Source organism: Coffea eugenioides, chromosome 8 (genome assembly GCF_003713205.1).
Source record: "Coffea eugenioides isolate CCC68of chromosome 8, Ceug_1.0, whole genome shotgun sequence".
NCBI classification, from domain to species: domain Eukaryota; kingdom Viridiplantae; phylum Streptophyta; class Magnoliopsida; order Gentianales; family Rubiaceae; genus Coffea; species Coffea eugenioides.
The window spans coordinates 43,020,468-43,038,074 of NC_040042.1; the positions used below are offsets into that span (position 1 = coordinate 43,020,468).

The window sequence follows — 17,607 nt, forward strand, 5'->3', positions numbered from 1 at the left end:
AATATTAAATAGTACATACTAGAAAGAGATGGTAAGAGCAAAAAATCATGAATCATGACAGGTGCCGAACCTGTGCAATAATAAGTACCTACTCGAGAAAAATACAGATTTTGTATATAGCGGTGAGTAGGGTCGAATCCACAGGACTGGGGATAATTCGTTTCTTCTAGAGTCCAAGATATGGGGGGTTTTGGATTAAATGCTAACTAAATAAATTAAATGCAGAAAATAAATAAAAGGAATAATTATTGGAGAAACTCTAGCCAAGGGTACACTTCAGAAATGGTTCAGGCACTGATCATTGATTCACAGATAATTCCACATTTATTAATAGATTAGTTATAGTTGTCATGCATGCGATAAACAACCAACCCTTCCTTAATTTGTCGATAGCCAAGGTACGACCGTTGACTATTTCTCTAATCAGGAAACAACCCTAGGTACGACCGTAGGATTTAATTTCTAGATTTGCATTAATAATTAGAAAGGCCCAATCCTAACTAACAAACACGCTACGAGGGTTTGTTTAAGTTAGATCGTATGTTCCTCTGTCATAAAACCAATTACGCCAGTTGCTACTGAGATAGGGATAGCGAACAATTACGGATTCAATTACCCCTATTTAGCAAAATAGCCTATATGAATAATTAAATATTGCGCATCTATTCAATCACTCACACGAGCTATAGCAATTAAAAGCAGGAAACATATAAATACCAATAAATTAAGGAAGCAATTAAAATAAATTAGATCTCACAGTAATTGTTGAACCAAATCTTTAGTTGTCCCCTTGACTAGAAAAGCTTAACCACGCCTCATGAGAAAATCTCCCCGTTGGGGAATATTGTCGAATACCTGGCGTGTGTCAGAGGCCAGTCCAAAGAAAGAAAACTAGAACTAAACTAAAAAACTAAAACTAAAGCCCTAATATCTTTTGCTTCTGTACGTTGTCCCCTTTTAAAGCAACAAAAGAAAGATGAGTAAAAGCTATCTAGGTGGTCCCCACACATGTGGACAAAGCCTCCCAAGTACTTCTTGTTCCAAGTCTCTCTACGTTACTTTCTTTGAAGCCCAAATGACCAAATGCCTTTCACTAGCTTGTGGTCCCCCACCAATTCAAGGGCCCAAGATTGAAACCCTTAGAAGTCTCCATATTTTTCACAAAGTCCCTCCTTTTTGGTAGTTTTCTGCTTCATTCCTGAAATTGATTCCAAATACCAAATATGAGTAAATATCAGCAATTAACACAATATTTGTCAGGGATAGAAGGGAAAATTAATAATAAAAATACTAACAAATTATACCCTATCAAATCATGATTATTAGACTAAGCAAGAAAGGAAATATCAAATCCATCCTTGATCTCCAGCAACGAAATCATTCATTTAGTTAATTACAAACAAAATTGAAAGAAAATGCATCAACTAAAACAATAGAGAAAAAAAAAAGAGCACATAATGGAAATTAACTGAGGAAATTGCAATGTAGATGATGGTTTGTTTAGTTGTCTTTAACCAAAAAAAAAAGAGAGAGGAAATAAGGTAAATAGAAAAAAAATGAATAAAGGAAAAAATGAAGATAGCTTTCTCGAATGAAAAATATGCCACGTGTCAAATTGAATGGGAGCCACTTGATAATCATTAGAACTGTTACAGTAACTCCACTTTTTCTTATATAATAAGTTGAAAAAATTCATTATGGTGAAAAAAACAACATAAGAGTCAAACTTATTTGGTTTGGTATGAACAAAGAGGGAATAAAAAAAACGATGTGCAAGGGATAAAAAATATTAGAGTCATACTACTTGTCAAATTATTAGGAAACCATATGACAAGAAAAGAGCTAGAGGCAAATAACTACACCTCCCTTTTTTCTCATACACAAGGTAGACATATAAATATATATATAAATATATATATAAACATCCATCAATCATCACTTGTATGTTTTAAAATGTTAAAAACTCATAAAGTGTTTAAAGTTTGCCGGCAAAAATATTTATAATATAAATAATAAAAGGATAATGATAGATTTAAAATTTTTAGTGGCGAAGAGTAGCCTATTGCACTATCTGTAACATTCCTATCATCCAATAAAAATTGTCACAAAATTTACGAACTTGTTGAAATTTGTTTTGGCCTTAAAACATTATAAAACTAGTAATATTCCACTAAAAAATCTCATTTTTCGGCAGGAACCTTGTAATGCTTTGAATTCTATTTTCTTCTCGTCGCAAAATTCAAATTTTCTACTATCAATTTGCCAAATATTGGTTAACGAAATATCAGAATATCTGATAAGCATTAAAGAGGTTATGTTATTGAACTTGAAACAACCTCGACCATGCCAAGAATTAAATATAGTTAATTTACACCCAAATTTCTTAAAATCATTCTTAACGTCTTACTGTCTCTAGCACTTTGCTCCAAAATTCCATGTTAATGATACACCTAAGTAATCGAGCGTATCTTTCCAGGGCAACAATTAGTTTAATAAGCACTCAAGCATCCTCAATAATAAAAAAAAGAGTCCTTAATTTAATTAAGAAATATAAGTAGCAATTTAAGGCCCAAAATTAAGTCGAACCTTCCATGAAGATATCAAGAGTGTGGACTTCTTGGCATGACAAAATGATTATTAACTTGTACAAAACATGAAAACTGCCCGAACAGGAATGACCTTCTTTCTTAATTTTTTTTTCCTCTTTTTGTTGGGACCTACGCCCTTTTATAATAGCATCATAACAGACTAGCAACCCTACTAAATTAGAGAAACATTCGCTTATTACAATTGAAATCTATACCAATTAAAGAAGTCTTGCTACTTCCTTCTCGTACCCTATTCTTTTCCCCTTCCTTCTCATACTTTGTTTTTTTTTGTTTTTTCAACACTGTGGGTATCTGGATTCATGGACTGATTACCGTACAACCCAACTAATCCCACAGCGTGGTTGGGAGAGGCCTGCCCAAGCATCACCAACCAAGTCAGTACCGGGAGTCGAAGCCGCGACGATGGTACTCATCCAACTGGACTACTACCACCAAGCTACAACCCCGGAGGGCTCCTTCTCATACTTTGTGCCCTTGCAATTAATTATGTACAACTGTGCAAACCGTCACACATTGCGGGTAAAGAAGATTGTGATTTTGAAATCACATGGGCCAATAGTTTGGATTTATGTTGGATCAAGTTGCTTCAATCTTTTGTATGTTGGACCTAAAAAAATAAAAAATTTTAGAAATTGAGGGACCAAATGAACAGAGGATTTAAAATGCCCAGGTCCAGGAAAGGGTGTAGGACTTAGAAGTTGAAAGTTCTCTTCTGATCCAATTTTCTTGATCCGACTTGTATGAACTTATGAACAGCTGACGACCAACCCAAACCTTTTTTATTCTTCCTAGATGGAAATATGGAACCACTGAATCCCATCAGAACCAACAAATGGAGAAAAAGAGAGAATCAAAATCAGTGTCCTACCATGTCAAAATCCTTCGCACTCATTATTCCTTCTTTCGTGCTTTCTTTTCATTACGTGCAATTGCCTTCTTCCCCAAAGTGCTTTCAACAAATGTAGCAAGGAAAGATTTTTCCCTTCCTTTCTCTGTTCTTCTCTTTAGATCCGATCGTGCAAACTGAGACCCTATTTGTTATCTCAATTCAGTAGTTAAACTTAATAATTTTGGACCTCAATATATTTAGACGTGTTTGATGACAAAAATTAGAACATGTTAATTAATCAAAGGAAAATGTTATTTGCACTCTACTATCTTTTTGTTAATTACACTCTACTATCTTTTTAATCATATAGTTTTAATTTATTAAACTGTATGATAAAACAAATGTCGCACTCCCACTATCATTTTAATCATATAGTTTTTATTTATTAGACTGAATGACAAAACAAATGGCAGGAATGTAAATAACAAAAAATGGAGTGCAAATAACATTTTTCTTAATTAAGTGGCTCTAAATTGTCCAAGTAAAACTTATTTCAAAAAATAAGTGATAAACTATTCACTTATCATTTAATGCAAAATGTGCTCAAATGCTAACAATTCAATACTTAATAATTTAGCAACTTAAATTTCAGATTCCAGTTTTCTAAGCCTAAATGAGTATGTTAGTGCGGTTGTTTGTTTGGAAATGAAAAAGAAAGAGTATATATATATATATATATATATAAACAAAAAAAAAGGAACAAAGTAAGGTATGTTATCTTAGGCTTTTAGCAACGGAGGGAAGCGAGGGTGAAAGCCAAAACCCACATTTAACTCTCTTTGAGGGCTAACCGCGGCATTTCAACACAGCGGTAGAACGTGTGAAACAAAGAATGGTCGAAGCCAATAAAACCTTTCAACGAAAAAAGAAAAAAAAAGTGTCTCCTTCTTTGTTTAGTCAAATTTATTTTATGCGATGTTCTATCATGTTTAAACTCCTGTACACGGAAGCTAAATGAGAAGGGTTCAAAATCTCATTTCCATTATTCCTTAGATATATTTTCTACTACTAAATTATCGAACCAAAATTCAATAAGTGTCACGGTGGATTATTTTCAGTGATAATTATTTGGCGGTGGGACTATGGTGGAACTCCTGTCTTTAGTACATTATTCTATCTAAATCGTCCAGTCAAATAGATCCATTCCATCTCCATTTTGGATATAGAAGCAGGTTTCCAGGAGAAAAATTCCTAAAAGAAAATAAGAAAACAAGTGACAAGGGTTCACTCTCTGTATTTTTTTCATTATTGGTTGAAACCAAAAAGATCCTAAACATTAATTAAGCAACAAGAAAAGGGAACGCTAAACCGGAAACAGAAAAGACAGTAATGTGGTCATAGGTAGTAGTCAAAGGTTCACTCGATGGGAGATACTACTATGTCGTGCTCGTTTCCTTCTGTTGGAGGATCTAATGGCACGTTCTGAGGAATTGACCAATCATTGAGGATGTCCATCTTTTTGATCGAGCTACAGGGGAAGGATATGTACTTGATCACCAGCAGAACGTTGTGATAGCCTAGGTAGTTCAACTGAAAAACGGCTTCTTCTTCTTCTTCCTTCGTGGTGGCGTAGCTGACTGCAGAAATTGTCCCTGACATCAATGGCTTTTTTTACTAGCCAGTCCCAGATTGTACTAACCCGGGATCTTAGTAATCGACACGGTGAAAACAATATAGCTAGTGAAAACAGAAGGGGGCAAAGTGAGTACGGGAGGAGGACGGATGTTATGGATGCCAATAGCAGGGGAGCAAAGACAACCATGCTGCCATGCAAGAAGCAGGTATATCTTGAGGAAGTAGAAGATGAATGCTGATGATCGGAAGAAATTCTCAACATGGCGTAGTAGGACAAACAATACAGAGACAAACTGGTAATAGCTGCCAACGTGGTCAGTGGATGCGTTTCAAATGGAGATTCTACCTTCCTTTGACACTTGAGTTGGAGAAAGTTAAGCAACATGGTGAGAATGAAAGCAAATAGGGCCTGGTCAGAAGACACTGCTCTATCATTCATGTGATTGCAAAAAATGTTCATGTTTCTCGTGTAGCTCAAAGTGTTGTCCCTGAATTCAGCATGAAACTGAATGACAAAAGTTGTCCTTGCGTGCTCTCCCATTGGGTTAATCACTGATGTCCGTACCTATATATATAGGAAAGAAATGGGCATGAGATGACGAGCAAGCAAGATTGAATTAGAAAATAACCAAAAAAAAAAAATATCTGCCACAAACCAAAACTTAACAGCCAAAAATGAATAGCAAGAACTATGTCGTACTCGTACCTGTGTGGTTTGAGGCATTGCGAACTCTTTTATAGGGTTACTAATTAACTAGGGTTCCACTCCAAAGGCCGTGCAACTCTACCAGGGTTAGGTGTCAAAGTGAGAAAGTTCTGAGTAAAGAGTGGTCGAAGGGCGGTAGTCTGCTGTGTGCACTGTTCACTAATTAATGCTTGTATGTGTGTAGCAAGTTTTCGATTGCTGTAAATGTCCATAACATATTGGAGTATCTTGTTGTGGACAGATTTTTCATTTTGACTACAATCGAAAGAATTCTGGGAAAATAAAAAGGGCAAATTACACTTTGCCCCCCTATGGTTTAGTATTTTTGTACATAACTCCCCTATAGTTTCAAAAACTATACATAACCCCCTCATGTTTTGGATTAAAGTGTCAAAGTGACGTAAATAGTCATTCGTAACGGAACCTTTGAAAATGTTGAAATTACTCTTGTTTAAAAATTAAAATGGCTAAATTGATCAAAATATATAAACATAATATACACGACACACTGATCTCATATGATTTTATATTTAACCATATAACCCCCTTATAATGTAATACTTTATCATATAACCCCCTTATGATTTTCAAAATATATACATAACCCCCCCTGGTGGTGAATAAATAATTTTCAACTTTACATAGGAGTATTTTTGGCATTATAGGTGAATCAGTTATGGATTGTAAATTCCGTTATTTTGACATTTTAATTCAAATCATGAGAGGGTTATGTATAGTTTTTGAAACTATAGGGGGATTACGTACAAAAACACTAAATTGGTAAAATGTAATTTGCCCAAAAAAAGAAGAAGAAAAGCTTTAAAATGAATTATTACATAAATGTAGATTTTTCCTTTTTTTTTTTGAGAAGAAAAGAAGTAATAATTCTTGCATTATGAAATTCTGGTTACATTTGCAAAGGCATTCCTACTAACCTTGACTATTCGAACTAAAGAGAAAAAACTACATAAACATAAGTTATCTTCCCCAGTAGCCCGCACTAGCTGGGGAGACTTGGCCGGATCCTCGATGTATTGCAATGACAAAAGGGAGTCAATTTTAATATCCACGGAAGTACAGGGAATAGTTCGAAGACAGCTGAGAACATGTAAACAGGCCATAATGAATTATCGCTGGCTTCTCTAGTCCATGAAGTGTCTGCCCTTTGCCGATCCATCTAAAATCATAAAGCTAAAAGAGGTCGACAGAAAATTTATGTACACCAACTCCAAGCCTATTTTTATTATTACATAGTAAATGCAGATTCTTCCAAAATATCTCCTCTGGTACAGCAAGTGTCTTGCCGATCCCACTAAAATCACAAGGCTAAAAGAGAATTTATACAAAGCAAGCCTATCTTATCATTAATCTATTAGTGGGTCATAGATGTTACTTGTAGTTCTTGATTGGTCGATGGCTTAGGGAGGATGTGGTTTGTTTGTTTAGTCTTGGGTCGTACTAGCGCCTAAAAAAAAAAAGTCTTGGGTCATTGTTGTTACTTGGTAGTTAATTCTTAATTGTTCCATGACTTGGGGAGGATGGGGCTTATTCAGTCTTGGGTCATAGTTGTTAGTTATTTGTTCTTGATTGGTCGATGAATCAGGGAGGCTTTGGTTTATTTACTTGTACTTGTTACTTGTCGATGAATTGCTAGTTGCGTGTTCTTGGTTGCATGCGATAAAGCTTAGACAAGGTGCATGATTTGTTGCTGTGCAGTGTGCAGGTGCAGCCGCAATTCCGCGTAAGAGCTTTTCTTCCGCAATTCCGCGGGAGAGCATTTAGGAAGAAGCGGAAAAACTCGAGTAAACCCGGCGTATGGCCTCACTTATACGCCTTCTTTGGATAGTTACAAGCCGGCCTTGTTTGAAATGCAAATTTTCCTCTTAGTGGACTGGAATTAGTAGTATCCATTGTCCTTGAAGAAAAGCAAAATTATATGGATTTGGTTCCAACGTCCGATTAGGGAATATGAAGGAGACAAGGAGGGGATCTGTAGCTAATAGAGGATATTCAATGTTCATGCTCCTCGATTCATGTCCCCCGCTAACTCAATTTAGGAGCTTTTTGTTTCCAATTTCACAATCATTATCACTATTGGTATCACAGGATGGTCAATGATAATGAATTTTGATGAAAATCTGTAGTGTATTTGTTAATGTACAATGGGTTTTACAGTTTATTATTTTTCTTTTTCATTTTTTCATTTTTCTTTTCCGTTTGTTGAAACTAGCAAAAATGGTGGCATTTTATTTTCTTATGTTTTACATTTAAGGAGAATAAGATGGGTAATTAAGATGGCATTTTGATTTCTAATTTTTACATTTAAGGAGAATAAGGTGGATAAATAAGATGATTCCCTAGTAAAGGTGGTTAATCAGAAAATCCAAAGAAGAGGCCTATCATTCCCATTGATTTATTCCTATTGGCCCTAAGCGAGCATCATGTATGAGTATAATTGAATTTGAAATCTGCAGTAAGCGTTGAAACCCCATTTATCAAACATCCCCTCAGTAGTTGCTTGCCTGTGGCGGTTGGTAAAGGTCTTTGGTCCTTTTGGACTTGCTCGGAAAATAGTTACATAGAAGTCTTTTTGTCCATTAAGACGTTTTATGTCAAATATGAGGATACAAATAAAAGTTTCAATTTTCACCGTAAAAAATTTTCACCTACATTGCTAGAGTAAAATATTTTATAAACACCCTAAAACAGTTAATCCAAATGAATGTAAAACCTAACAACCGGAAGCCCAACTGTATTGTTGGGGCGAAAACCACGGATTGGTTGATATGTTCGGGCGTCTTAGGAGAATTGAATTTCATGCTAAAACGCCCAACTGTACATGCTTTGCACTTTCTGAGTTTTGCTGAGTGGAAGCTTGAGACAATTTTGGGCAGGAACATTTTCCAGGAAGGAAAATCCGGGCTTACGTACGTGATGTGACTTTTGTGGGATCGATCGGTAGGCATGGAAATTGGTGACACCCCCTCCAGTCCAATCCTTATTAAGAATCCGATACCTCTTTTGAGCCAAAAGAAAAAAAAACTTATTACACTCCTGCAGTCCAACGACAAACAAGAAGAAACGGTGTAGGTGTGATAAACGGCCAGCCACGTGTTTGCCGATAGGGCGAGAGGAACGAAGTATTTTGTACCACGAATTGACAGTGACTGACAGAGTCTGTAATACAACTGCTCCTAGAATAGTTGCTCACGAGTAGGAGCCTTAAAAAAAAATGAATGACTTTTGACAAAAAAAAAAAAAGTAGGAGCCTTAAAACATTTCTTGGATGTAGGTCTGTATTCTAATTCAGAATTTCTTGAAAATTTCACCTATCAATGCAAAGATAGCTATTTGATCCGGTGGCTATTCAGCTCCTTTCGATTCCCTATTGATCTCATTGGATCCACTCCTTGCTCTTAATGTAGAGTAGAAGTAGGTTTAAAATAATATTTATCATATCTCGAAAAAAAAAAAAAAGACAAAGTCTATAAGAGTCCACACCTGCCCATGGCACCCATTCATTTGGGAGGGCTAAGAATGCTTGTACCTGGGGTTCGAGAATCTTCGGAGTTCGCCTCGGAAGACCATATCATCTTCAGCAAATACTACATAGTATAGTACTGATTTGATTAGAAAAAAAGAAAAGAAAAGAAAATGATCAGCCTCATTGGCCATCTCGATACTGACAAAATTGGTAAAAAACCTCCAAGCTGCTTGAAACTTGTTTCGGCCTCAAAGAATACACTATAAAACTAGGATTAATGCGTCCTCCAAACGTCATGATTTGCTCCCGTGTAACCTTGACAATAATTATAAAAACCAAATTGATCATAATTTAGCAGCGCATACAGCCGTAATAGTAAAACACAGAAACGCGTGCCTTTTTGACAACGTAATAGTAAAACACAGAAACGCGCCTTCATGGAAGAGTGCACATATTTGTAACTTCTAATTGAAAGCTAAAGTTGCATTCATGTTATAGTTCGTTCCGCTATCCTTGGTTGTAATCCGTTTTAAAATTACACAGGAAGTAGATCGGTTTGGTCTATGATGCGATCTTCTGGCATCGGAAGCAACTGAACTGAAACGAGTGTTCGTGCAATTACTCCAGGTGCTGTACTTGTTTGCCGCTGAAGAAATTTCCTGACAATAACTGCTCGTAGCCAGTCCCATATTTTCTTAATCCGGCTCCAGGTAATCGAAAGAACATCAAGAAAATGGCTAGTGAATACAACACTGGAGAAAGTGATTCAGGGACAAGAAGAGATAATATAGACGCCAACGACAGCGATCCAAAAAATGCCATGCTGCTGCTTACTAGGTAGCAGTAGTAGGCATAGTAGTTTGAAGTACTTTCGGGATGCTGATGATTCTGAGAGATTCTCAAATCAGCATGGTATGAGAGACAATATAGGAGCAGACTTGCAGCGGCTAAAAAGGTGGTCTTTGGATTAGTTTCAAATGGTGATTGATGGTTGCCTTGATACTTCACTTGAAGAAAATTAAGCAACACTGAAACAATGAAGGCAAAAGCGGCCTGGCTAGAGGACACGATCAATTCTCGAGACTGAGGAAAATAATAGTAGTAATAATATCTCACATCTGAATTCGAGTTTGTGTGTTGTTGGATGTTGTAGAAGTTTGAGGTCGTAGCCTGTGCCATGGGGTAGATGACTAGAAGCAGAACAAGAAGAGAGCGAGAACTTACGATACAAGAGAAAAACCTGCCTCTTCTTTGGAGATAGTTCCTGCTGTCTTTTAGAACTTCTCCGTTTATAGAGCCTAACAACGAAAAGGCTATGAGTCTGAATTGACCCATTTTCATTGTTTAATTGAAGCTGACCCTTTCATTATTTAATCACAATTGATGATGAGAATAAAAAAAACCCGGTTGGCGGGTTTAATTTGATCTCAGGTCTGCTCTGCTATAGACTATAGTAGGTACGAGTACGATTGATCTATTGCGCTCTAACGTAGGCAAATTTGTACCTAATGCTCCATCACAAGGGCCGGGTTACTTCCGCTTGCTAACTCGGCTTTGACGAATTTCATCTCGAAATCTGCTGGCAGGGGTAGGTAGGACTAGGACTGTTAATATTTGCTTGACTTCAATTCAAGGGAGACTAATAGCAGTACTATTAGCAAGAAAGTGTAGTGAAGAGGCGATTTTTGGTGGGTAGTTGAACCGACCAGAATCAGGCTCCTCTGAGATGAAGTGAGGTGTATCTGCTTGTCCGAAGTGAATGGCGGGGCTTCTCCCCTGGGATCACTCCGACGCTCAAGTTAGTATGAGAACGAGAGAAATAATAGTATTGTTAAATGAACAGTGTGCTTACTTGTTGGGTGTTCATGAGGGGTATTTATAGAGCGGGAGTGGATGGTAGGACGGAGGTCTTATGCCGGTGGGACCCATGTCCTGTCATTACGGTTCTGCTCCCTGTCAGGCGGCCTGACTCTGACACTGTAACCGCCTCGACAGGGTGACGAGGAGTCTTATGCAGTAGCCATTAAGAGTGTCAGGTGCTTTTCAGATAAAGCACTGGTTCTGGATGATGTCAGGTGGGTTGACATCATCAGCGTTCAGCCGAGATGGAAGCTTGAGGTGCAGAGGTCATCCAGACAATCGACCAGGGATCTGGCCGAGCTCGAGGCTCATGTTAAGGAGAAGACCTCGCTCAGGTGAGGGACGAAGTGGTAACACGGATCACCTCGGCCAGTCAGGGATGGCCGAGGTGAGCATCCTCAATAAGCCCCCCAAGCCTCGGAAGCTCCGAGTCCGGGAGGTACCGAGGTTTTCTTGTGCCGATGTCGTACAGAGTCTGGGACTCGAGCCTGTTCCGGACAATGTGGGGGTGCGACATGTAGGCCGGTCAGTTGACAGGACGTGGTGAGCAGAGTGGTCACGTCGTAGTGTAGTGGGACGTTTCGTGCAGAGAGGGTGTCAGTTGAAAGGACATGCCATTAATGAAGAGAGAGGGAAGCACGTCTTTTCAAATTCGAGCGTGGCTGCCTTTTCGCCTTCCTGCTGCCTCTTCGAGTTCCCTCTGCATCCTTATAAATAGGGAGTCCCTTTCACCGCATGGCCCATCACTTTATTTCTCAACCTCAGACTTGCAAAATTCGTGAGCGTTGCCGAGGTGAGTCCAGCCATCCGAGATCCCAGCCGAAGTCATCCACTTCGTCAGATTCCATAGTCATCAGTAAGTATTTTTCTTTTCATCTCATCATTCACACATGGTCAAAACGGCTAAAACCCACAAGGAAACTGTGAAACCGAGCTACCAGGCCGAGGAGGTGCCCGGCACTTCGGAAGAGGCGACTTCATCCAGCTCCACGGGGTCGGCGCCTACCAATGTGGGGGGATCGACCGAGGAAGAAGTGGCTGGGACAGCATCGAGGTCAGAGTCATCAGAGATGAGCGAGAGCGGTTCCGATGTCGAATACGACACCGACCTCGGAACTGCAATACCTCACGACGAGGGGGTGTTGGAGCCCGTCGCCCCAAGAAATGCTGCCAATCTGGACTTCGGCAAGATGCCGCAGTTTAGGAGCCGCATGGGAATAGACAGGGCCAGGAAGGTGATAAGGAAGTATCCCTTCAGGCCGGGGTATCTCATCACATCGCCCGGGCCGAACGATTCGGCCGAGAAGCCCCCCATGGACACTGTGGCCATCTACCTTCAGCAGTTGGAGGCCGGGCTGAGGATGCCGACGTCAAGGTTCTTCCGGGACGTGCTCCGCCACTTCGGCGTAAGGATCACTCAGCTCGTCCCAAACGCGGTCCGCATTCTCGTAGGTTTCGAGATGCTGTGCCGACATCAAGAAGTGACCCCGACTGTGGACCTCTTCCGCTGATGTTACACCCTCAAGGCACATGAGACAGATAAGGGGTGGTTCTATGTCTGCAACCGGAACAACACCATCCCGAAACTAGTCATCGGCGCCCCCACTTCCATAAAGAATTGGAAGCGTGACTTCATCTTCGTCTCGGCCGGGGACTTCCCACGGGGTTTTTGGTGGAGGCCCATCAAATCGAAGGCCGACCCTTCCGCGGGGGATCACGAGGAGGAGTCCTTCCAGAAATTGATGGGGTCCGGACTTCGGATCTTCAGCTGGGACCACCCCGAGGCCGTGCTGGTCGATTGGGGAATTAGCCGAGCTTCGATCCCTCCTGACAAGCCTTCATTCTTTTCCATTAAACTTAAGAAACCCTGTAATTTTTCTTTCATAGCTTTCCTTTTACCTCGGCTATGGCAAATAATAATACTCGTTCTTTGTGCAGTGACAAAGTTGTCCGACATCATCACATCGGGCTCGGCCGAGGTGGCCAAGAGGTCGAAGAGAAAGAACTCGGGGGAGACTTCGGCGCCTCCGCCCAAAAAGAAGTCCCATGGGCAGTCTTCCAAGACCTCGGTAGAGAAGACCACCCCCACCACGGCAACCCAGAGCAGCTCGGCTGCTGCGGCCACAGGGTCCACTTTTTCAGTTCCGGAAGGGGTGCCATTAGGGGTGACCACAGCACTTCCACTTCCACATGACCGAGACAAATAGTTGAAGGCTCCAGTCAACGCGGTGACGGGGTCTTCACTATGGAACCGTTACCAAAGCCCCCCAGTGTTTTCTGGAAAAGATAAATCTCACCCCGGCGAGCATTGGTGTCCGGGCTGGTCGCTCAAGGTCAACGACCGATGCACCAATCCTCGGGTTGCACAAAACCTGGTGATGCAGTCCAGCTTGCCAAGGGACGTGGAGTTCACAAGAAAGCTGACTCCGGCCGAGATGCTTCAAAGCGTTATGGTGATCACGGCCTCCAACACAGCCTTTGTGGCCGAGATGGCACATCGGTACTGTGAGTTGCTTGAGGAGCAGGACACCGGCAAGGTGCAATATCAGATTGCCAAGTTGAAGAAAAAACTGGTAGTTTCCGAGTCCGAGAAGTTCGAGCTTCAGCGACGTCTTCAAGAAGCCGAGACTAAGGAGGAGGAGGCCGAGGCCACTACCAACAGTCTGAGGTCAGCTCTGGAGGAAGAGCAGAAGAGGTCAGAGGAGGTGAAGAAATCCCACGAGCAGGCCCTCGAGAGCGCGAGCACCTCGGCTGTAGAGGATTTCCGGAGGTCCGAGACCTTCATCGGGGACCTCGGCCAGCTGACGAGGCCGACCTTCATGCTAGGCTTCACATCGGCCATAGACGAGGCCGCAGCTCATCTACCCTCTGAGGCTTTGGAGTCCTTGAGGAACAGTGCCAACTATAACGAGAACTCCAAGGTGCTGTGCGATCGGATGGCCGAGGGCATCCAAGTTGGAAGGAACTTGGCCGAAGTCCAGGACGAGTTCAACAAATGGTTAGCTGAGCTCGATGAGGTGTTCGAGGTGGAAGTAGGAGAGGACACTGGGGGTGACGTCGGCGAGGAGGCTGCCGAAGAGCAAGGAGGAGGTGGAGAAGATACTCACCCCGGCGGGGAAGAAGCCGGGGAGGCAACTGGCCAAGAGGGAGCCGAGGCTGAAGCTTAGTCATAGGGACTTACGTGAAAATTCGAGGTGGGAGATGATTTGCAATACTCCTGACCTCGGTCTTTTGTATTCTTCTTGTAATGCCTTTTCTTATTTGAATGAAAGATCTATTTTTCCTCACTTCGGCTCCTTTAATTTCTTGCTTCGTCCCCTATTTGTCCCCCTTATTTTTTAATAACGGATGTGTAGCATCTTGCTATTGAAAAATAACTAAGCAGCTGAAGTGATAACTTAGTAAAATTTTCAAGCATAATACAGTCTAAGGTTCTCGGCGTGCCAAGTCCTCGGCACTAGAGAGCCATTTCGGTAACTCAATTTACAATACCCATTAAGGTTAGATTCCACAACTCGGTAAGGGCCTTCCCATTTCGGGCCAAATTTCCCTTGCGGTTCAGCTCGGCTGACCGAGTTTTTTCTAAGCACCAAGTCCCCTGACAGGAATCGCCGATGTTTGACGCGGGCATTGTAGTAGTGGGTTAGAGTGTTCTTGTAGGAAACTATCCGAGTTGAGGCAAGGTCTCTTTTCTCGTCGATGAGGTCGAGATCTAACTGTCTCTCTTCTCCGTTCACCTCGGCTACATAGGCTGTCAGCCGAGGATTGGGTGTGAGGATCTCAGCAGGGATGACAGCCTCGGCTCCATAGGTCAAGGAGAAGGGGGTCTCTTGCATGGATGACCTCGGCGTGGTCCGATATGACCACAGAACACTGGGGAGTTCCTCCACCCAAGATGATCCAACTCGGTGTAGTCGGGTCTTGAGGCCATGCAAGAGAGTTCGGTTAAAATTTTCTGCCTGACCATTGACCTGAGGGTGGCCTACCGAAGTGAAGTGTTGTTTGATGCCGAGGTTCTCGCACCAAGACTTAAATGGGTTCTCGGCAAACTGTCTCCCATTGTCCGAGATGATTATCTAAGGTATGCCGAAGCGGCAGATAATGCATTTTCAGAAGAATTTTTGAATAGCCAGTCCCGTGATGGTCCATAGAGGCTCGGCGTCGACCCATTTAGTGAAGTAGTCCACAGCGGTCACCAGAAAGGTATAGCCCCCGACCGCTTTAGGGAAAGGACTGATGATGTCTGTCCCCCATTGCTCAAACGGCCAGGGTGAGGTGATTGGAACCATGAAGTTCGAGGGTTGGTGAAGCTCAGGAGCGTGGACTTGGCAGGATGGGCAGCTGAGAACAAGATTTTGGGTATCTTGTCGAACGGAGGGCCAGAAATACCCAAGAAGTAAGGTCTTCCTAGCTAACATCCTGTGGCCGACGTGGGCCCCACATAGGCCTTCGTGTATCTCATGGAGGACCTGGCGTCCTGCCTCGGGTGTAATGCACCTCAGCCATGGGCCAAGGTATGAGCGTTTATACAGTTCTCCATCGCGGAGCGAGTACCGAGCAGATTTGCGTTGTATCTTTCTCGCCTCGGCTCGGTCTTCGGTGAGTATCCCCTCCCTTAAGAAAAGGATAAATGGGCTCATCCATGCGTCTCCTGTGTTTACAGGGCAGACCACCTCTTCCATGTATCCCGGCTCGCTCAGCACCTCCACTAAAACGATCTTGTTGAGATCCGAAAATGAGGTGGAAGCCAGTCGGGATAAGGCGTCAGCCCGCCTATTCTGGGAACGGGGGATTCTTTGGATTTCGAAAGACTCGAAGTACGCGGTGAGTTGGTGGACTTTGGATAGATACCGTCGCATGGTCTCATCCTTGGGCTCATATTCACCAAGAACTTGGCATATTACAAGTTGGGAGTCGCTGCGGACGTGAATCCGCTGTGCACCAAGCCTGCGGGCTAGCTGGAGTCCCGCGATCAAGGCTTCATATTCGGCTTCATTGTTGGTGGCCGGGAAATCAAAGCGGAGGGCATACGAGCACACTTCTCCCTGGGGGCCCTTCAGGAGTAGTCCTGCTCCACTCCTATCCCCATTAGAGGATCCGTCCACATACAACATCCACAGGCGTGGGGTGGACACTTCGGCTAGGGCGGAGGTGGACTCCCGACCTTCCGTGAAGGTGAGCTCGGCCAAGAAGTCGGCTAAGATTTGAGTTTTTATGGCGGTGCGCGGCTCATACGACAGGTCGTACTCCCCCAACTCAACGGCCCACTTAGTGAGGCGCCCGGAGGCCTCGGGCCGCACCAGTATCTGTCGGAGAGGCTGGTCGGTCCTGACGGAGATGGGATGAGCTAAAAAATAGGGTTTCAGCCGCCGGGCGGCGTGGACTAGTCCTAGCACAAGTTTTTCCACTTAGGTGTATCGAGTCTCCGGCCCACGGAGAGCTCGGCTGACATAGTAGACTGGCACTTGAGTGCCCTCATCCCGGATGAGCACAGCGCTGACAGTCTCGTCCACTGCGGAGAGGTAGAGGTACAGCTTCTCCTCGGGCCGAGGTGAAGCGAGGGTGGGTAGGTGGTGCAAGTACTGCTTCAGCTTGTCGAAGGCAGCCTAACACTCCTCAGTCCAGGCAAACTGATCGGCCTTCTTAAGCACCTTGAAAAAGGGCAAAGCTTTTTCTGCGGACTGGGATAGGAAGCGGTTCAGTGCAGCCAGGCGTCCGTTCAGTCGCTAGACTTTTCGGAGGTTCCGAGGTGGGGACATGTCCTGGATGGCCGTGACTTTGTCGGGGTTAGCTTCGATTCCCCGGTGGGAAACCAGGTACCCCAAAAATTTTCCTGAGGTGACACCGAAGACACACTTCTTGGGATTTAACTTCATCTTTGAGTCCCGCAGAACGCCGAAAACCTCCCTTACATCTGATAAGAAGGCCGAAGTGGTTAAGCTTTTGACAAGGATATCGTCCACATAAGCTTCCACATTTCGGCCGATCTGATCCTTGAAGAGGCGGTTGATCAACCTTTGATAGGTCGCCCCGGCGTTTTTTAGCCCGAACGGCATGGTGGTATAGCAGTAGACACCTTGGTCGGTGTAGAATGCCGTTTTCTCTTGGTCCTCCTCACTCATTCCTATTTGATGATACCCTTTGAAGGCATCCAAGAAGCAGAGGATCTCATGTTCCATCGCCGAATCGACTAGGGCGTCTATCCTTGGCAGAGGATAGCAATCTTTGGGGTAGGCCTTGTTGAGGTCTGTGAAATTCACACACATCCTCCAACCACCAGTGTCCTTTTTGACCATGATTGGGTTGGACAGTCAGGTGGGGTATTGGACTTCATGAATCATTTTAGCGGGCAGGAGCTTGTCGACCTCGTCGGATATGGCCTTGCTGCGTTTTGGGCTGAAGTGCCTGCGCTTTTGTTTCACAGGACGGGCCTGCGGGTTAACGTTGAGCTGATGAACCATGAGCTCAGGTGGCACTCCGACCA

The 17,607-nt window shown here is 42.9% G+C and overlaps 1 protein-coding gene across 1 annotated transcript; it reads right to left on the bottom strand.

The window, feature by feature from the left end:
* Positions 1-14,533: 14,533 nt before the first annotated feature.
* LOC113780841 lies at positions 14,534-17,302 on the bottom strand. Its single transcript, XM_027326624.1, has 4 exons — positions 16,856-17,302; positions 16,574-16,729; positions 15,410-16,441; positions 14,534-15,199 (listed from the first exon to the last, which is right to left on the bottom strand). The coding sequence occupies exons 1-4, from the start codon at positions 17,300-17,302 to the stop codon at positions 14,534-14,536; spliced, it is 2,301 nt and encodes a 766-aa protein (XP_027182425.1).
* Between the last annotated feature and the right edge of the window lie 305 nt (positions 17,303-17,607).